This window comes from Sminthopsis crassicaudata, chromosome 3 (assembly GCF_048593235.1).
Source record: "Sminthopsis crassicaudata isolate SCR6 chromosome 3, ASM4859323v1, whole genome shotgun sequence".
NCBI classification, from domain to species: Eukaryota; Metazoa; Chordata; class Mammalia; order Dasyuromorphia; family Dasyuridae; genus Sminthopsis; species Sminthopsis crassicaudata.
This window is the reverse complement of record NC_133619.1, coordinates 225,581,327-225,603,993: the sequence shown is the minus strand read 5'-3', so window position 1 is coordinate 225,603,993 and position 22,667 is coordinate 225,581,327. Positions and strand designations below refer to the sequence as shown.

Below are 22,667 nucleotides of genomic sequence, written 5' to 3'. Positions count from 1 at the left end.
CTCATGGGCAAAGATTGGCTAACTAAAGCTAGCTTTCCTCAGTCTTGCAGTTACTTCCAAAGTGAAGATAAAAGGTTGATTCAAGGATTTAAAATACAAAATTAATTTTTGAAAATGGAACTAAAGAAAAAAAGTTAGTGTATTAAGATTGAAATTTACAAGCCTTAATTCACTCTGGTTCTCTGTCATACTTGTGTAACAGGACACAGTGATACACAAACATCTCAATTATGATTTGTTCACAAATTCTCATGTGTAACCTAGGTTGTTAAAATGTGTTAGAATTGGAATGTAAGAGTGAAGGGCATAGTTATCTCCTTCAGATATTATTTCTCTTCTGAAAAAGACAACACAATAAATTTGAACTTGAAAGCATTTTGAACAATATTTGAGTGCTTAGATGCTCCAGAGATTGCTTAGGGAATAGAAGTAGCTTCTCAAAAGGAGAGAACTGCTTGTACTCTGCTGACTATGAAGGATAATTGGTAAATATTCCCTCCTCACCCTCAGTATCCATGTTGATTACTAATTAACAACTAAATGTTAATAGCCCTAACCCTGAATCAATAAGAAATATTAAGTAAAGCAACAATAAAAAAATATAAGGAAGTTTAATATCAAGTAATGATCATTTTAACTTGTTTTAATTTTAGTTTTTTCAGTGCCAATCAATTATGAAGGTGCACTTAATAATCAGAATATTTTATTTCAGAAATAGGATACAGAGAGATACTCTTGTATAACTTTTTTTAATTCACGAGAAAACTGAAAAATAGTTCATGGTCATGTAGATAATTAGTAACAAACTCATGGTACCTCTAGGCCTTGTTTACTTGTAATTAATTTAAACAAAATAGTTGTCGATACCACTTTGTACAGACTGAGGAGTGGAACCTCAGAATCATAACATTAGTATGTTGACTTAACATAGTATATAACTTATTAAATGTTCACAAATAATGATAGTTCACTTATATACTTCTTGGTCTCTGATGGCAAGACAGGATTTTGCACACTTATTTCTCAGCTTTCTGGCCAACTGTTCCTGAAACTTATATTGATCTAATGTTAGTTATCACTTTTATCACCCTTTATCTCAAGTAATATTTCTTTTCATCTTAATCGGTTAAGAGATGAATCATATCAACCTTGTTTTAGCCACTTCAAAGTTTCCCCTTAAGTTCCTACTAAAGTCCTTCCTTTGCCAAGTTTGTATTGGGAGATTCTATCTTAGAAATTTTGGCAGATTGCTTCTCTGTGGCCTGTCACATTTGAATCTCAGATTTTTCAGAGTTGAAAGTTTGTAGACTTTCTAAACTAGGGGTTTTTGTTTTTGTTTTTTAATATTTTGATAGCTATGTTTTGAATATAATTAATTTCTATTTAAATTTCTATAATTAATTTCTATTTAAATTCTATTTATTTTATTCACTTAAAAATATTATTCTAAGAAGGTAAAGACTTTACCATGTAATGAAGGATCTGTGACCCCCCCAACCTTCAAAGGTTAAGAACTAATTCATATCCAAAATAAATCTTCATTATAACACCTATGACAGTGGTTATCCAACCTTTGTTTTTAAATCTCCATTGAGGAAAGGGTTTTTAACCTCCAAGAAATGAGGCAGCTTATCCCATTTGGATAACTCTAATAGTAAGGAAGGATTTTTAAAATTTGTTTTGTTTTAATATTAATCCTAACTTTTCATTTTTGCCTCTCCTCCTTTATTACTTTTAGCTTGCCTTAAAATTGAATAACTATAAATTTTATGTTTCATGATTATGATTTTTTTCCTCAATGATGTTTTGTTTTTCCAAATAACATTTAAAGATAACTTTCATCATTCATTTTTGTAATATTTTGTGTTCCATATTTTCCTTTCTCTTTCTCTGACTTTCCCAAGACAGCAAACAATCTGATAGAGTTTACATACATGTATAATCCTTTTAAGCATTTATACATACATGTATAATCCTTTTAAGCATTTATACATACATGTATAATCCTTTTAAGCATATTTCCACATTTGTCTTGTTGTAAAAGAAAAATCAAACCAAAAGGGGAAAAAACCATGAGAAAGGAAAAATAAACAAAAAATAGATGAAAATGCTATGCTTTGTTCCTCCTTCAGTGTGTAAAATTCTCCCTTTGGATGTTGATGGCATTTTCTTTCCCAATTCTATTGGGATTGTGTTTGAAAGTGATAAGGAAATAGTCATTTGATAAAGAATGATTGATGATAAGAGAGGACCTAATGGAGAATGCAAAATTAAAAACTGAAAAAAAATCGGATCTGGAGCAAAGTGCAGGAATTTTGAGTGCCTTTAGATGAATTTAGATAAAATCAAAAGATAGGAATCGAGGTTAAAGAATACAAAGTGAGGTGCTATGAATGTTGCTTTTTGTTATAACTTAATAACAAACTTGATAATGTTGAAAGCAGAGGTTTTTAATAAATTTAATGTTTAATGACAGCTTAGTTTAATGTATTATGTTAAAAAGATGTGATTTAAAGGTTTTTTAGAACTGGCCATGACCATGTTACATATGATAAAAAGAGAATAATAAAATGATTCAAGGTAATAGCAAGAAAAAGTTAAAAATAAAGATCAAAAGTTTGGAATGAGAAGAAAAGCAAAAGTAAAAAAATTATCTTGATTTTTAGTATTATTTCCCTGAAAATTGATGAAATCCTGTCCAGGTCTCAATCTTATTATTTGTTTCTAGAATTCAGGTTAAAGTAGCTTTCCAAGAGATTTAAAGAAAAATCAGTAGTAGCCCAATTAGCAAGGATTTATTAAGCACTTGCTATATATATATATATATATATATATATATATATATATATATATATATATATATATATATATATATATATATATATATATATATGGTACTTTGCAAAGTGTTGGGAATAGAATTCAAAAGCTCTTCTGTAAAACACTACATGTAAGACAAATTTTCTTTAAATCATTACAAATAGCAATAAATACCAAGTAAATAGAAAGTGATGTTAGAGGAAAATAGTATAAAGTAGTCTTTTGAATTGATTCTTAAAAGGAAGCCAGGAATTCTGTTAAAAAAAAAATATGTTGAGAGGGGAATGATGTTTTTAATATTTTTAAATTTCTTTTTTTCCCAAATAAAAGGAAATCCATTTATTTCCCTTACCCATTACGAAAAAGAAGAGTAACATAAAAAAAGAATAACAAAACTTTTGCAAAAATATGCAGTCTAGAAAAATAAACTCCTACATTTGCCATGTTTAAAAAAAGATTTAAGCATAATGTGCATTCCCAAGTCCAAAAAGCTGTCAGTTTAGAGAAGATAGTATTTGAACCTTGTATTGTTTAGAGTATATTGATGAAATTGGATGTCTCAATTCAATAAACATTGTTGTCTACCTAATATCTGTATAAGGCAATGTTTCTAGACACTGGCATTATTGCAACAAATGAGAAACAAAGTCTGTTTTATATTCTTTTTATGGGAAAAAAAGTTAATGCATTGATGGATATGAAGCAGAATTTTAAGTGTTTCATCTCCACTATCATGATAGTATAGGCTGGTTCAGAGTATCCTGGGTCTTGTGTGTTTTTTGTTGTAGTGCTATTGTTTTGGTTTTTTTTTTGAAAGTTACACTATAACTTCATCATATATTTAAAAGGAATAGCAAGTTGTACATAACAGATTTGCAGTTTCATATACAATCTTTTTTTTTAATCCTGTGAAATGCTGGTTTTATTTCATAAGTTAAAAATAAAAAATTAAATTTAAAAAAAAAAGAAAAAGAAAAAATATAGAGGGCCTGAACTCTGAATAGGTGTACTTGAATCAAGGATAGCAAGGTACTTATAGTTAAGTACCTACTCAGTTAATGTAATATGGTGATGTAAAGATTGCACATGCTCAGTGTGCTGTAGTGATGTAATCGTACTGAGGTATTTAAGGGAGGCTCAGACACAGAAGGCTGTCTCAGCCACTGACACAAAGATGATGTCAGGCTCCAGTCTCCAGATTCCAGACTCCATCTTCAACTAGCCCCATGGTAACTCTCCTGCCTCCTTCACTTTTCCCATCCTGAGACCTTCCGGAGAGCTAGCCCAGACATTACAAAAAAACTAAATGACATGTGATTAGACCTAAACCTAGGTCAAAACAATTTTTTTTTTCTTTTTTGGTAAAAATAGATTTTTATTTTCAAAATACACGCAAAAATAGTTTTTAACATTCATCCTTGCAAAATGAGTTCCAAATTATTCTCCCTCCCTTCCCTTTTCTCTCTCCCCTGAACAGCAAACAGTCCAGAATAGGTTAAAATACTGTGTTTTGATTCACATTCAGTCCCCATAGTCCTTATTATGGATGCAGATGATTTTCTCCATCACAAGTCTTTTGGAATTGGCCTGAATCTCCTCACTGTTTAAAAGCCACATCCATCACAGTTGATCATCACAAAATCTCCTTGTTGCTGTGTACAAAGTTTTCTTGATTCTTCTCATTTCACTTAGCATCAGTTCATGTAAGTCTCTCCATGCCTCTCTAAAATTTTTATTTTATTTTATTTTATTTTATTTTATTTTTTTTTAAAGGGGAGCTCTTTTGCATGAGAAGTTTGTGGAATAAAATATACATTCATGGATAGTATTTCTTTGCACTTTTTTTATTGTGTGATAATCCAATAAATTTAAGTACTTCTACCACTGCTATCCTGATTCATATTATGCTTATCTACTTTATCTCCTATCTTCTTTCCAACTTCTTGCCTTACTTTTTCTATCCCCAACCTCAACAAGCCAGTGATTCTGGATCTTTTGATGGTCTATGAAAAGATACTTTATTTGTGTATGTATGTTCACTGCAGTATCCTCCACCTTTCCCCCTGCTCTCCCAAGCCTGGAATGATCTCTTTCCTTATCTTTGCTTCCTAGTTTCTCTGACTTCAAATTTTAGCTAAAAATCGCATCTTCTACAGGAAGCCTTTTCCAATAATCCTTAATTGTAGTGCATACTCTCATCTGATTATTTCTGATTGTGTGTTCATTTGGAATGTTAGCTTTTTGAGAAGAATTTTTTTAACCTTTTATATTATTATCTTACTTTTCTTTTTATTCCAGCACTTACCACAGTGCTTGCATGTCTACTACATGCTTAAAAATTTATTGACTTAACTAGTTGACATGTTGAGCGATTTGTAAGAACACCACAAATGGTCTTTCTCTACTTTCTGCCCATTCCTGTATGTGTATCACAGTATTCCCAAACTGATCTTCATAATGCATCAATCTATTCCTATTATCCTTTTGCCAAGAAATTTTCCATTATTACCAACAGCTTACCAAATAAAGTACAAATTTCTCATCATGGCCTTTAAGTGCATTTATCACCTAAGCTTATTTCATACTATGGCTTAACTGAATTACTACCTTCCTTACTGCCCTCTGATTTTATTTCATCCTTCATCCCTAAAACAAATGTCTGCCTTGCTCCCATCATGTTAAAACCCATTCTTTCTTTAGGACTTCATTTAGCAGTTGATTTCCTTCATGAAATGTTCTCTGAAGTAATTTCTCTCTCCTCAGAGTTCTCATAGTACTTTGCTTTGGATCACTTTCTCTATTTTAATTTTTCTGATAGTTATTTGTTTATCTATATTTTGGCCTCTTCTAGATTTTAATCTCATTCATGATAGGTATTATGACAAATGTTGTCTTTGTGTCCTAGAGTCTTATACCATGTTTAATTTTTAATGGCATCAGCTTGTATTTATAGTTTCAACACAGATAGTAACTAGCTACCTTTTACCCTTTCACACATATGTAAGTCTTGTAAGCTTGCTGTTAATTTGATAATTGAATTTTCATTACCTGTCATCTTGTTCTTTCCAAGAAGTATGTCTGAAATCGGGCTGTCACCAGGTAGATGATAAAATATGCTTCAAGTAGTGGAGTGTTTGCAGTCTTAGGCATGATGATTGTGATGACTGTGAGATAAAGTATCTATTCAGTTAATATTACTTTTCTATAAAGTAATATACTTTTATTAAAATAATTAATACTAATTAATATTATGTAAAGAATTGATCTTCATAAGAATTTTTATGAGCAATTAATGGAAATTATAGAGGAACTTTGGTCTCAAAGTTCCTTAGGTTTTTTTTCCTTCATGTTGACATGTTCACTAGTATCTCACAATAAATAGCTAATTTTAGATAAAACAATAAGGAAGTTCTTTTTCCTTAGTCTGCTTAAGACTTTTCTTTCTTACCTTCTATTCTAGATATGGTTACCTGGGTAACAAAATTATTGTTTCATTGAAGCTGGTACTTTTCCTCTGTTGTTCTTCTATGGTTAATTTTTCTCTCTCTCCTTTTTAAAGATGTTTCATCTAAATCAACAAAGATTTCTTTAGAAATCTTAACTTTGCTCTCCAGCAGAATATTAATAGCTAGCATTCATATGGTGGCTTTAAGGTTTGCAAAGCACTCTACATATGTAAGATGGGTTTCCTCCCACTCTCTGAAGGCCACATTTGTCACTTTTATCCTTTCCCTTAATTTTATCTCATTTATTCCTCATGACAACCTGTGAAGTTGATGCTATTATCTCCATTTTAGAGATGGGGAAACTAAACAGCAAAACCAGACACTTTTTCAGGGTTCTGGATTATGTGGTGATTTCTTCATCAACAGTTTTGTTGAATTTTTAGAATAATTATGTCAAAGTGGCAGTGATCTCTTCTACATGATTTGTTCTTTTTATGGTACTGATTATTACCGCCTCTGCCTTTTTCCTCAGCAATTCTTGTCCAGTATAATAATAAAACAGAATTTGTGATTTAACAAATTTATAAAGCAGTACAGCAATCTAGAAATTACCTCAAGCATTGGGAAATAGGAATAGGGGAAGAGAATGAAGATGGTAATGAAAGATTTGAGGGCATATTCAGTTTTATAGAATAAATCTTGAATCTACATCATTATAAGGGGCCTATTACTAATGAGATGATATACAGTGAAGTATCTGAGAAGTAGGGGAAAAAAAGGTACAGTAAAATGCTCATTATAAGGATCCTTGTGTAGCTGTCATCATTTCACTAGCAAAAAGAACTGCTTCCACAAAGACTTGATGTTCTCAAAACTTGTTTGAAGCTTTGGGCCAAACCGAAATCATACACCTCTGCAAAAATTTAATGTAGCTAATAGAAATTAACAAATTCCTACCAGGAAACATCCTAAACATTCTAAACTTCATGTAGTCTTTTAAAACTTTTGATTCTGAATGGTGTCTTCATTATTTGGCTCAGTTTTGTTTGCAAAGGGTTGTACTAGAATCTCTGAAGTCCTTTTTCTGCTTCTGTCATACTTTCATCTTTTTTCTACTCTTTACCAATTTGGTCTCTCTAGACTACTTTATAACAAGGCATAGCAGCATTTCTGATTAGTACTTTAAAGTGCTATATACTTGAAGGTTTATGTCAATGTGAAGTTATCTTTAATTCTACATTCTTCTTCCCTCATATCACAGCCACCTTCTGCTTTTATTTCCATTTTCTTATGCCAGTGACTCTGTCTTCCACTGTCACCAGTCACCACTTGCCTCAGACATAACTAGCTATGTGTCCATGCAAGAGTCACCTTCGTATGTAGGAATAATACTGCTACTACAGCATTATTGTCAATTATTATAATGCAAGTGTTAGATAAGTGTGCTTTTTAGTTAATCTCACTTCAGTCTTCATAACAGCAAATCAATCCTGCTATTCATAACAGATTCCATATTTCACAACTATTTGAAAAACTTGTTTTCTCTGCTGAGGACGTCATATGTCACTAAAAAAAAAAAAAAAAAAAAAAGTGGCTATTTACTAAGAGCTCTTTTTCATTTCACATCATTCACTGTATTCCCTAACTATCTCACATGAAAAGATAACCCTTCTCTTCCATGACAGAGTTGATCAAACCCTGTAAATGTACTCTTGATGCCATCCTTTTTCATCTTCTGTAACAGATTGACTTTACCTTCATGCCTACTCTCTTATTGTTAATCTCTCCCCTCTCCCCCCAGTCTACTTTTTCTGTTCCTCTTGCCTACAAGAAATACAATCTCAGGAATGTTTAAAAAATCCTTCATTCCTGATAAGTCAGCCATTTTTCTGTAGCTTTCCTCTAAGCTAAATTTCTTGAGAAAGCATGGTTTTCATCTCACCAAGTTTCAGCAATATAATTGGGGTGAAATTTATCTCCTTAAATTTTTCTAGTTCTCTTGATTATTGCCTAAACATTTGTGTTTGGATATTTGATACTTTGGGTTTTGCTACTGACTCCTTTATTAGATGGGTATTTCTATAAACTTTTATTTTTTTACTGCTAGTTCTTTATTATAACTTCCTTGGGTGGCTGTCTTCCCTCCCTTTTTAAAGCCCTTTTGATTATCTTTGCAAAACAGCTTAGAATATTCTTCTTGGACTTTGTTAGTAGAATCTCTCCTCATAGAGGCCTGTTGTTTTTATCTTAAGTAGTTGTAGGAGGACCAAATCCCTTTTTTAGCTACTGATTTCTTTGGCTGCTATTTACTTCCTAAATCAGATTATCTTTTTTGTATCCCTTTATTTAATGAATTTGTTTCTACATATAGAAGGCACTCTCAATATTGTTGTTCAGTCATTTCATTTATATATGATTCTGTGATCCTGTTTGAGGTTTTCTTTGCAGAGATACTGGAGTTGTTTTGCCATTTTTTTCTTCAGCTCATTTTACAGATGAGGAAATTTAGCAAAACAGATAAATGACTTGTCCAAGGTCACATAGCCAGTAAGTGTCTGAGGCCAGATTTGAATTCAGGAAGTGAGTTTTCCTTATTCCAGGCCCAGCACTCCATCCACTATACCACCTGTACCATCACATTATCTTTGTAAGTCATTTAGCTTCTCAGAACCTCTGTTTTCAGTAAAATGGGAATGATAATTAATGTACTTACTTTACAGTGTTGTAAAAATCAAATGGAGATATACATTCCCTTCATTATTGAAGTCCTTAATATTTAATTCATTGTTATTGTTGTAACTGATCTTTTTGCCAAGGCTTCTCTGCCAAAACCCAAATATGGAATTACAGGGTTTTAGAATAGGAAGGGACCTTGTAAGAAATTATATTCAATCTTCTAATAACGTAACGAAAGTCAATAAAGTTGTCATTTGCTAAAGGCCACTCAATAAAATAGTACAACATTACAACCCAGGTCATCCTTTGTTCTTTTTGTTTTGCTGTAAAAGTTTAGAAATCTTTTTTCATGCAGTTGTACAGATATTCAAAATTTGAAAGTGATAATTTTCTTTGTCTCTTGATATTGCCCCAGCAATCAGTTCACACTCTTTTAATAAGAGTTCTTTAACACTAATTTTGGGGAGTAGGAAGGAGATACTTGATGTCTGAGCCAGGAAAAAAATTTTTTTTCTCAAGAGGAGATTCAAATAAAAAATTTGATAGCTAGAGAAAGTGGTTTTATGGTTTGTTAATTCCTTAATAGTCTTAGATGAGAGGGGCTTGTTGGATGCAGCTGTTACCTCCTTCCTTTACTAAAACATTTTTGGGACATTTTTATTTGTCAGTAAATAAACATTTATTAAATGCCTATTATGTGCTAGACACTATGCTAAATGCTTAGATTACAAAAAAAGCAAAAAATAGTCCCTACACTTGAGGAGCTCACAGAGTAATAGAGGAACCAATAGGCAAACAACTGTTTGAACAAGTCATGTACTGGATCAATCAACAATCAATAAAGGAAAGACAAAGGATTTTATCTGAGATTTGAAAGAAACCAAGAGAGGGTAGATAAGGGAAAGCATTTGAGGCATGAATGATAGCGAGTGAAAAAGCTGAGACCCTGGATAAATGTCTTATAAAAGAAATACCAAGCAGATCCATGTCACTGAATTGCAGGGCATTTGGGAGAGGAGTTAGGAATGGGTGTAAGGTGTAATAGGACTGGAAATGTGGGATGGAAGCTAGTTATGAAGGGCTTAAAGTGCCAAACAGGATTTTCTGTTTGATCCAGGAGTTAATGGGAAGATTAGGGGTTAGGAACAGGAAGAAGTGGTCAGAGCCTTCTTTGGGGAAAAATCACATTTAGTAGAAGATGTATTAGAGTCAGGAAAAACTTGAGTCAGGGAGACCAAGCAGAGAAGAATATTGCATTAGAACAGGTTCCATTAGTGTGGCCTGGGAGAAACCTGAGGCAAGGAAACCAACTAGGAGGCAATAGAACCAGCCACCTAAGGTGAGGGGGACCTTTACCAAAGGAGATGTCTGTGTCAGAGGAGACAAGGAGAGTATATGTAAGATTCTATAAAGGTAAAGATCACTCCTTGGTAACAGATGGATATGAGTGGATAAGAGTGAGTAATGCCTTGTTTGTTGTTTAGAAGATAGGAAGAAAATGATAACCCTGAATAGGAAGAGGAAAAGGTTTGTTGGATATGTTGGGATGTTTTGGGCTTTTGTTGAATTTAAAGTTGGATGTCCATTTTGAGATGTCTAATGGGCATTTGGAGATCTGAGTCTGGAGATGAACATAGAAGGTTAATGATAGTAGAATTGAGAGTCATCAGCATAAAAATGGTCATTGTGTCCATAGACTGTTATGAGTATAAGTAAAAACTGATCAGCTGTGTCAGAGATACAGAAAGGTTGAGAAAGTTGAAGATTAAAAAAAGGTCATTAGATTTGGCAAGTAAGAAATCATTCTAAAGTTGGAGAAAGCACTTTTGGTTGAATGGCAGAATGAATTAGAAATCAACATGTATAACTTGAGAAGAGAGAGAGTGAAAAGAAAGGAACTGAAAATTCCTATTGCAGATGGCTTTTCTCTTTTCATTCATTTATTTATTTAATTATAGCTTTTTATTTACAAGATATATACATGGGTAATTTTACAGCATTGACAATTGCCAAGTCCCTTTTCCCCCCAATTTTTCCTGTCCTGTTTTTCACTCATTATCTTATTGAGAATGGTTGCAGTTTTTCCCCATTACATATGATGGTTACTGATGATTTTAAATAGATGCTACTGATTATTTTAAGGAAATGTCCATTTATTCCTTTACTTTCAAGTATTTTTAATAGGCAGATGGCTTTTCTCAAATGATTTAGCCACAAAAGAGAGGGGGGGAAGAGAGAGAACAATACTTAGTGAGAATGGATAGATTAATGGAAGATATTTTGAGGATGGGGCAAATATTGAGCATGCTTGCAGGCAGCAGGGAAACAACTGAAGATAAGTGGAGATGATAAAGCAATAGCAATATGCTGACATAATAGAAATGCGATTACTTGTGCTCGTAAATTTTTTCAAAAATTATTGTGTTAAATAAAAATTTGCAAATGAGTTAGGACTTTTCTTAATATTTAAAAAACATCTTGTTTAGGTTTATCTTTAGATACTGTGTAGACATCAAAATAATTTTATGGAAATCTTGGGAAATAGGAAAAGGCCTTTTTACATACAGTACTCATAGAGCTATCAAAATTGACTTTTGTTCTAAATCTGTTATATTAATAATGATTGTAGATTATTGGATTTTAAGAGATTATTCCTTTGAATGAATGTTGGCCAACTAAAAATAAATTGTGAAAATATCCTTGTAATAGAATCTAATCTTTTTGTTTCTTCCTTTTCTCCCTTCCATTCAGCGGAACATCTCCCCTTGCATGTCTAAATGCAATGCTGCACACCAACTCCAGAGGGGAAGAAGGGATTTTCTACAAGGTTCCAGGTAGAATGGGAGTGTATACCCTAAAGGTAATTGTCTGTTGAAGAAATGTTTCTAGAAGTTTTTGCAATTATTGAGAAGCTAGACTTTAAAAGCTTAAAAACTGTTCATAAGGAAACTAACTGGACTTCAGATACTTTTATCAGATTATCAGTTTGATAGATATCAAGTCTGTAAGATGCTTCTTTGAGAGGTCACTAAATTTAGCCTTCCTTGTCAATACTGTTTTTTGTGGTTAGTGGAGGTTAATTGGTGGCTGTAAGTTGGTTAAAGAATTGCCCAGTGTCATGAAGTTGAATTGTTAAAAACCATTGTTGCACTGGAGCATTTTACTACTAGGAAATGAAAGTTTAGTTTTTATTTGAAAACTATATTGGAAATAAAATTTATTTAAGTATAGTCTCATTGACACCAGTAAGTTATCATTGTAATTTTAGGGAAGATTCCAGACTAAAGTTGCAGAAGGAAAAATAGCAAATTAAAGTAAGTATCCTCAACCTCATTGTTGAAAAAAGATAGGTGATTTTTAAAGAAGCAGATTGGTGGTCATAAAAGTAGAAAAATGAAATAAGGAAAAATTTGAAGACTCTTACTCCAGAGTCTTACTAGTTCTCTTTTCTTCCCTTCTTCCCATCTATAAGACATAACTGAATTGATTTTCATTGTATTTCCCTGGTCTCACAAAATAATTAGTAATTATATGATAAAAGCTTAATGTTTTACTTTAACTCAATTTAAAAATAAGAAAGTGCTTCTCATCATGAGTTTCTTATTCTGATGAAATTAGTTTCCTCCTACCCCCTCAGAAAGAAATGACATTTTTTTTTTTTTATTGCTAATCAAGTAATTTTTAAGGCTTTCAAAACTTGGTATTCTTCAACCAATAATGAAAATTTTCTCTAAAGATGAAAGAATCACTGTCATTTATCTCTTTAGCTCTTGTGTTGCTCTCTACCCTTCTCCTTTGCCTTCCATGGTAGTATAGGGAAAAATTAATGATAGCAAACTTTGCCTTTGCTTTTTTTAATCTTGAAAGAATTATGCAAATCAATACTTTTTCCATGAGATATTAAAGTGGTCTCTATAGTTCCAGGACTCCTGTCATAAGCTCTCTCAAAAATTAACCAACTTTCTTAAAATTGCTTTGGTTAGCAATCAATCACCTTTAATTATGATTTTCACTTAATTAAAAATCCTGGAGGTCAAAGCTATCCTCAGGACAGAGTCATTCCCAAGTTGGTTTCTTATTCTTAGATTTAGATTACATTGTAAGAAAATCTTGATATTTTTACTTGATATATTTACTTTTACTTAGACTGAAGGACTTTAGGTAATACTAATAGTTTTTGTGTCTTGCTGCGTGCACGTGTGTGTGTAATTTCAGTAGTATTTTTTAAATTAATATGTAAAGATAGTTTTTACATTCTTTTTTTGTAAATTTTTGAGTTCCAAATTTTTGTCTCCTTTCATTTCTTACCTTCCCCTCCCCCCAAATAGCAAGCAATACGTGTACAATCACTTCAAACATATTTTAATGTTGGACATGTTGTGAAAGGAAAATTAAAACAAAAGGGAAAAAACACAAGAAAGAGAAAGCAAGCAATAAAAAAAATGAGAAAATGTCATACTTCATTTCACCTTCAGTTTCCATAGTTAATTCTCTTTCTAGATGTGGTTAGTATTTTCCATCCTATTATGGAAATTATATGGAATTGTCTTGGATCACTTTATTTCTGAGAAGAGCTAAGTCTCTCATAGTTGATCATCTCATAATCTTGCTATTATTGTATACAGTATTCTCTTAGTTCTGCTCACTTCATATCAGTATTTCCTTCTAGTTCCTTGTCATGTCTGTAGGACATAACCTGACCTTTTCCACATATGATAAAGCACTATTTGTATGTAGTCATTCTCCAGAAACTCTCAAAGGTACCCTTTGGTGTTTGCTTTACTCAATCTCTTGCCCCTCATCCTGGTACAACTATTACATAATTGCATAAATGCAATTTATAAGAAATAAAAAATAATAAATTATTTTTCTTTGGGGAAATGCCAGTTTATTTCTCTGATATGTTGTGCTTGGCAGGTGTTTTGTATTCCCCTACTTCTCTCCACCAAAGATACATAAGGTCACTTCCTTAGGAAATTGTTTTTACTTGTATGGTCCTTAATGGGGATCAAAAAACCGGGAAAAATCCCCATATAAGTGTCTCTAACATATTGTATATTTCTATCATTGCATCTTGCAATAGCTCATATCCCTGCAGTTTCACATCTTTTTTTTTTTTTTTTTTTTTATAATTATAAATTTTTTTTGACAGTATATATGTATGAGTAATTTTTTTTTTTTTATAACATTATCCCTTGTATTCATTTTTCCACATTTTCCTCTCCCTCCCTCTACTCTCTCCCCTAGATGACAGGCAATCCCATACATTTTACATGTGTTACAGTATAACCTAGATACAACATATGTCGCACAGTTATCTTAACAATCCTCTTAAGAAAACTGTATCTGTCTAATATAGTTATTACCTGGAGTAGCAGATTGGTGACAGCTGAAAATTCATGAGAAAAGTACATTTTTGTTGGATGGGAAAAACATAACTAACTCAAGTTGTATGCTATAATCTGAATTTTCTTTTCATCATACATGGTTCATAACTTTGTCCATTTCATGGCAGTTAGTTAGACCACATGTCCCAAAGGGCCAGAGTTTGATGGCAAAGGTCATATCTGAGATTCTTTATTTAGAATATGATTGAACCTATTTTTGGTATTCAAAATTGTGAGGGTCAAGGAAAAAATAATTTATTTCAATTCTTTGAATTAACAGCACTAAAAAGGAATTATTTTTAGAAGAATGTTTGGAGGGAATGAATCATGTTTTTGAAGGGTGAAAGAGATACAAGCATAGATTTTTGAAGATTATATTAAGTTATGTTATGATGGATGATTACAAGGTCATGAGATGAGAGTAGGATAATCAAGAATATAGATTTATATCTAACAATTGCTTTTTAATGTAAACCCATTTTTCTCTTAGTAGGATATACTGTTTTTATGTATCGCCATGGTTTTGTAATTATACATAAAGAAAAAAATGCAAAAGATTAACATGTTTTGGGAGATGTATTATTAATAATGTAATTTTATACTGGTTGCTGTGACTGAGAACTTAAAATCACTGTTCTAAATTAACCTAAGTTCCTTGTTGCTCCTTATCTTATAAGAGATCAATGATTTCATTGGTATAGAGAACTTTCCCAGGAAAGAAAATTCCATCTACCAATGCAGGTCAGTGCCTTCTCTGCAATTTAGGATCTTCATAAAGTTGTATAGAGCAATAAAGGGTTAAGACTTACTCAGGCTAATGTAGCAAAGGGGGGACTTTAGTCCAAATATTTCTTCGTAGCTTGGAGCCAGATGACCTTCTGGTTGACTCATATCTCTCTTAAATGGTAAATAAAATGCTCAGTAGTCACTAAACCTAATTGACTTTTCACTTTCAGAAAGATGTTCCAGATGGCGTGAAAGAGTTATCAGAAGGTTCTGAAGAGAGCAGTGATGGCCAATCAGATTCCCCAAGTTCCGAGAACAGCAGCAGCAGTAGTGATGGTGGGAGCAACAAGGAAGGCAGGAAGAGCAGGTGGAAGAGGAAAGGTAAAATCACCCATGTTCAGCTAAGCCCTTTTGAAGGCTCTGGAATTGATGTTGAAAACATCTGTTGTCTCCAGAACCCAGGGAAATGCATTCTCTACATTTCACTGATATTGAACAATGTAGAGTCTAAACCAGTCACTTTTTTGATATATTGATAAATTATTGTTTACTTCATTTTCCTGACTCATTAGCAGTTTATAGTATAATCTGTCCATTGCTGGGTTTATTTTTTTTTATTTTTCAGAGCCTCTGTTTTTGCTCTCTTTGCCATAGTTAAGCTGCTTATTCATTTGTTCTAGTCATTTTTCTCATGATTTTTTTCCCTGCTGTTTTAAGGCTTATACCTTATCTACCTTGGGGTTGAGCCAAAAGGTTTTTGTAATGTTACCTCCTAATGCCTTTTATTTGGCTTTTCTGTGATTCTCTTTCATTTATTTAGAGTTGAATTTCCATCTTACGTCCTTCTTCAGCAGGTACTTGGTAAACATTTTTTAAAAGGACCTAATCTTATTTTTTCCCCTAGAATATTTATAACTGCCTAAATACAATTAGTAAATTGTTAATAGTGTTTCTTCAAAAGGGCTAACCCAGTGCTATAGGGAGAGCATTTTCTAGATCTTTCCTGACTTTGACCTGTGTCATCAAATGTAAGTTAAAGTCTGACTTTGGATATTAAAGGCAAAAATAATGAGTTTCAGAGAGATCAAAAATATTGACTTTAAATTGATCACCATTTTTACTATTTTTTGCTGCCTTTCAAATTTGAAGTTTTTAGGTAAAAATACTTATCTCAGAATCAAGGAAACAAGGTGTTATAAAAGAATATTAGACGTCAAAATACTAATTCTTTTACTTTGTGCTCTGAGCCTCAGTTTTCTCAAGCAAAACCAAAACAAATCACAAACAGAACAAAACCAGTACCTGCTTCATTGTTTTGAAAATCAAACAAGATAGTATGTACAATAATAGTTTATATTTGTTTAGTGATTTATACTTTACATATATGCATTAAACTATTGTTAAGATTTAAGATCAGTTATCAGTTTTAAAGTTTCGCAGCCATGTTTTCCTTTGAAGGATTTCTTATTCTGATTATTGATTTCAGTGGGAAACAAAGGTTACAGAAGATGAAGTTAAACAGAACAGCAGTCAGAAACTTGAGAATAGGAATTGCTAGAGATTTTTTGCTATTGACAGACAGAATTAGTCTTGCTCTCCTTACTTATTTAGCACACTTCCTTTTGAAACAGTAAACCATTCTTTTCTGCTTCTTTTTCAGATTCCCCCTTTCCTTGCGCTCCTAGCTGCTTCTTGCATTCTCTTGAGATGTTGATCTTAGTAGTTTATCTTTTTCTTATACCCTCTCCTTTCCAGTTTTCAATTTCTCACTTGGCGTTTTATTATTTTTATGTAAATGATTGCAAAATTTTTTATATTTGGCTCTGACCATTCCCAGGAGAAAGAGGCATTTTGAGGGTAATGGAAAGAATTCCTCCTCAGCTCCTGAAGACATCATTTTTCTTTTTTTTTTTTTTTCCTGAGGCTGGGGTTAAGTGATTTGCCCAGGGTCACACAGCTAGGAAGTGTTAAGTTACTGAAACCAGATTTGAACTCTGGTCCTCATGAATTCAAGGCTGGTGCTCTATCCACTGTGCCACCTAGCTGCCCCTGAAGACCTCATTTCAAATGCTTCAACTACTTGACCTTGGGCAAGGCACTTAATCACTTAGAATAAAGACTAAAGATCATAATGCCATCAACCTCCATCATGATATGAAGCCTAAATGTGTTAATGTATACAAAGCAATATACACAACTTGGAAACCTTAAAAGCATTGGATTCCAATCGTGTTTTGAAGATATATTTTCTGTCTGTACATCTTGCTACTATCTCACTTCTAACTTGTTGAAAAGGAAAATCTTATTTTCCTCATCAGATCTGCCCTATTTTTTTAACTTCCATTTTTTTTTATTAGTAACATTGGAGTGATTGTTGACAATCAGAAAAATTTTTTTATTGTCTCAACAATCCCTCCCAGTCACTTGGGCATGAAATGAACTATAAATAGGATTATGATCTCTTCCTTTTTGAATCTTTCAAGGAGCTCTGGCCCTTCCTATATGTATTTTTCTTCTTTCCCAATGAAATAGAGCTACTTAAGGGCTTATGTTATTTCATCTTTATATCCACAGCATTTAACCCATTGTATATAGTTGTTTAATTAATATATGCATTTAAATAGAAATTTGACTGCATATTTGAAATTTGGATTATCTCTGCTTCTTTATAGCAAATAAGCACTTGACTGAATTCCTAGAATATCTAGACCTATCTATATTCAGATGTAAACATAAAAATATATTCTAAATCTGGATACAAGTGGTTTTAAAATTATTGTCATCTGACATTATATAGACTTCCCAATTAATGTAGATAATTTAATGTTGGCAGGTGTTTCCTCCAGGGCCAGGATTCTAAACGTTTTTGTGTCATAAACTTCTTTGGAAGTCTGAAGCTTTAGATCTTTTTTCTGAATGTTTAAAAATGCATAAAGCTGTCAAAAAGAAAAGTGTAATTTTTTTTTTTTTTTTTTTTTGGTATCCAAATAACAATGTAAAGTGCCTTTCATAGAGGAGCAGGGAGAATGTGGTGCGCTGACCTACTTAGCATATGGGCATTTAAAAAATTTATATATTTTCTTAATCTGATTTGTACTCTATAGTGAAAAAGTAAAAATTTAGTTGGAGGAGAGAACTCTTTGCCCTGTTTTAAAATTCAAAACAGAAAATCTACATTATAAGTTGTTTCAAGATAATTTGCATGAATATACTAATGAGGAATCCAAGAGGTTTTCCACTGGAGGCCCCCAAAGTTATACTTACAAGGGAGATTTTCAGAAACCAAACAGAGGGGAGAGGGAGTGCATTCCAGGCAAAGGAAAGGTACCTATGTAGGAGATGTAACACCACATTTTGAGAACATCAAGCTGGTGTGTGAAAAGGCATTTTGTGACATAAACCTTGAGAAGTCAGCTTGAGCCAGATTGTGCGATATTTTACATACCAAGCTTAGAACTTGATATTTTGTCATGGAAGCCAAATGGTGTGAAAAATACTCACTTTCTGTTAGGATTACTAAGTGAGAACTGAGGTTGTCTGGACAGTGACAAGGTGAGAATTCAGGTTTTCTGGACAATTACAAGGTGAGAACTCAGGTTGACTTGATAGAGGGGGCAAGCTCATTGGCTGGGGTGGTTCTTCCCAGAAGCCCTTGCATTATCCCACGCCCATTCTCTGGGAGGATAAAAGAGACAGCACTGGGCGCAGAGATCAGATCGGCCTGGAGAAGGATAAGAGCTGGAGGAGATTCAGAGCCAGGATTCAAGAGAAAGACTCTGCATTGCATCAGGCTTGACAGGGCTCTCTGCAGGAAGGGAAGTCACTTCTAAGGACAAGAGTTAACAGCAACTACCTGGAGACAACGGTTCACTACAGGAAGAAGAATCTGTCTGAAAGATTTGAGTAGACACAGCATATCTCTTCCCAGAGAGCGATCCAGCAGCTTCTGGAGACGACAGCTCGTTACAACTTTCCACTTACAGACTTAAAAAGCATATAATTTTGGTCATTGGAGTAGTGTAAGCTATTCCTTAAAGGACTTGCATGTTATTGAAATTTTTAAAATAAATTTTATTGATCTTTTAAAATATTCACTTTCATATTTCAGTGTAACCTTTTCCTTCAGAACAAACTCTTAACAGCAAATATTTTTAAAAAAGAGAAAAACTGAGCAAAGCTAGCCAACACTTTAAGAGTCTGATTTAATCAGTGTTCCACATTTATATTCCTCCCACCCCCTGCAGAGAAGAGGAAGGTTCCTTTTCATTTTTTTTACCTTTGGAGCCAATTGGAAAATTGCTAAATAAATTGTGGCACATGAATATAGTAGAATGTGATAGCTTTATAAAAAGAAAAGATGAATATAATGAATATAGATATACATGATAAGACATGAAATGATGCAAAATGTAAGCAGAGTCAGGAACACAATTTACAGAATTACAACAAGCTAAATGCAGAATCAACCAGTAAACATTAAGTGTTCACATTGTACCAGGCACTGTTCTAAGAACTTGGGATATAAAAAGGGGGGAAGGGGGGAGAGAAACAGTTCCTGCCCTCTCTAGGTTTTCAGAGATCAGGGCAAGCAAGGTAAACTGGAGAGTAATCGGCATATAGATGGTAATTAAATCCATGGAAGCTGATGATTTCACCAAGTGAAATAGTATATAGGGAGAACAGAAAAAGGCCCTGAACAGAATTCTGTGGGATACCTATAGTTAGAAGGTATGATCTGGAAGAAAATCTAGCAGAGTAGATAGAAAAGGAGCAATCATTTAGGGAGGAGGAAAACGGAGGGAGCACTATCCTGAAAACCTAGATAGAATTTCCTGAAGGAGAGAATTGTCATTGTATCAAAGAATGCAGAGAAGTCAAGAAGACTAAAAATTGAGAAAAGACCCTTGAGTTTGGCAAATAAGAGATAAATTAGTAACTTGTTCCAAGTCCATCTTTGCACAGGTAGATCTTTTTAGCACTTTAGTTAGCCATATTGGTCCTGTTGACCGAAATCTCTTAGGTTCTAATTTGTCATTTCTGCAACAATATCTGTCCAGCTTTTTTTCCCATGATTTGGTGGCCTTCAGTATATTGCCTATTCCTGACCTAGAGAGCTCATTTGTGATTTAGACAGCCACATGACACAATAGATCAGGGGTTCTCAAACTACTAAGGCCTGCAGGCCAGATGCGGCCTTTGAGGATGTTTATGCAGCCTGCCAGGTTATGGCAAATGGGCTGAAGGGCGGAGATAGAATGTGAGGTTTTGTTTTTACTATAGTCCAGTCCTCCAACAGTCTGAGGGACAGTGAACTGGCTCTCTATTTTAAAAGTTTGAGGACAACTGCAATAGATGAATGCTGATTTCAGAGATAGGAAGACCTGAGTTCAAATCCAACCTATCTTGTTTACTTGGTGACCCTGGGCAAGTCACTTAAAATATGTGAGAGAGAGTGGTGTGTGTGTGTATGTGTGTATGTGTGTGTGTGTGTGTATGAGTGTGTAAGTGTGTAATGTATGAATGTAGGTTTTCAAGAATTCCTGATCCACCAAAAAATTCAAAGATCTACATATAATGAAAGCAGTTGATTTTTTCGTATTTTTAGAAAAGCTGAGAAATTGTTGTTTGGGTTGCTTAAAAGACAAGCAATATTTCTTATATATATATAATTTTTTTTTTTTAATTTACAAAGCATATGCATGGGTATTTTTTCCAGCATTGACCCTTGCAAAACCTTCTGTTCAAAATTTCCCATCCTTCCCTCACTTCCTCCCCTACCTGGCAGGTAGTCCAATACATGTTAAATATGTTGAAATGCATGTTAACTCCAACATATGTACACATATTTATACAGTTATCTTGTTGCACAAGAAAAATCAGATCAAGAAGGAAGAAAAAGAAAAACCGAGAAAGAAAACAAAATTCAAGCAAATAACAGAGAGAGTAAGAATGCTATGTTGTGTTCCACACTCTGTTCCCCTGGTTCTCTTTGTGGAAGTAGATGGTTTTCCTCATCATTGTGCAAGTATACGATTGTTGTTGCCATGTATAATAATCTTCTGGCCCTGCTCATTTCACTTAGCATCAGTTCATGTAAGTCTGCCCGGGCCTCTCTGAAATCATCCTACTGATTGCTTCTTACATAAAAATAATATTCTATAACACTCATATACCACAATTTATTCAGCCATTCTCCAATTGATGGGCATCCACTCATTTCTAGTTTCTTGCCACTACAAAGGGGTTGCCACAAACATTTTAAGCAATATTATATTAAAACATTTTCATAGTATAGACAGTTAAGAAGCAAAGAGGCAGTGCTTTATGGAAGTAAATGTTCTCTTCAGACTATGCTGTGACCTTTTATGGGGAGATTTGGGGCAAATTATCAACACATCTCATTTGTCTGAATAGAGATTAGCTGGTTTACCACTGCTCACAGTTCTTTAAGTATACTCAATTCTTCCCTTTAAAAGAGATAACTAAAACAACCCTCTACTTAGGGTTTGCTCTGGGCTCTATTTACATGTGGCCAGATCCTTGTTATCCAGGCAGTTGAATGAAATTAATCTTAGACTGAATTCTGCCTGGGGGCTACATAATCACTCTTATTTACTCTTCATTCATTTATTTATTTATTTATTCATTCATTCATTCATTTATTTATTTATTTCTTTTTAAAATAAAATAATTTTATAATTATAGCATTTTTTTTTTTTTGACAGTACATATGCATAGGTAATTTTTTTACAACGGTATCCTTTGTACTCCCTTCTGTTTTGAATTTTTCCCCTCTTTCCCTCCACCTCCTCCCCTAGATGGCAGGCATTCCCATACATATTAAATATCTTATAGTATATCCTAGGTACAATATATATGTGCAGAACTGAATTTTGTTGTTGTTGCAAAGGAAGAATTGTATTCGGAAGGAAAAAAAAAATAATCGGGGAAGAAAAACAAAAAACAATGCTCACAGTTTACACTCATTTCCCAGTGTTCCTTCTCTGGGTGTAGTTATTTCTGTCCATCATTGATCAACTGGAATTGAATTAGCTCTTCTCTATGTTGAAGATATCCACTTCCATCAGAATACATCCTCATACAGTATCATTGTTGAAGTGTATAATGATCTGCTAGTTCTGCTCTATGCATGTTATTTTAAGCAAAATTATTACTTGACCTTTTTGTGAGACTGTTATAAATTATTGCTAATATTATTTTCATTTATAATTGTAATTGAGGACTTGGACATGATTTTTTTTCTTTTTTTTTTTTATTAATGTTATAATTATATATTTTTTGACAGTATATATGCATGAGCAAATTTTTTTATAACATTATCCCTTGTATTCATTTTTCCAAATTTCCCCTCTACTCCCTCCCCCAGATGACAGGCAATCCCATACATTTTACATGTGTTACAGTATAACCTAGATATAATATATGTGTGTAAATCCAATTTTCTTGTTGCACGTTAAGTATTGGATTCTGAAGGTATAAGTAACCTGGGTAGATAGACAGTAGTGCTAACAATTTACATTCACTTCCCAGTGTTCCTTCTCTGGGTGTAGTTGTTTCTGTCCATCATTGATCAACTGGAAGTGAGTTGGAT

General features: G+C 33.3%; 1 protein-coding gene across 2 annotated transcripts in view; it reads left to right on the top strand.

Moving 5' to 3' along the window:
• The window catches only part of ASXL2 (ASXL transcriptional regulator 2), a 132,682-nt gene that overhangs the window by 62,379 nt on the left and 47,636 nt on the right, over positions 1 to 22,667 (top strand). For both annotated transcript variants that reach the window (XM_074300057.1, XM_074300056.1), the window contains exons 3-4: positions 11,694 to 11,802; positions 15,286 to 15,436. In XM_074300057.1, the coding sequence (XP_074156158.1) occupies positions 11,694 to 11,802; positions 15,286 to 15,436 (260 nt within the window). The remainder of the gene's footprint in view (positions 1 to 11,693; positions 11,803 to 15,285; positions 15,437 to 22,667) is intronic.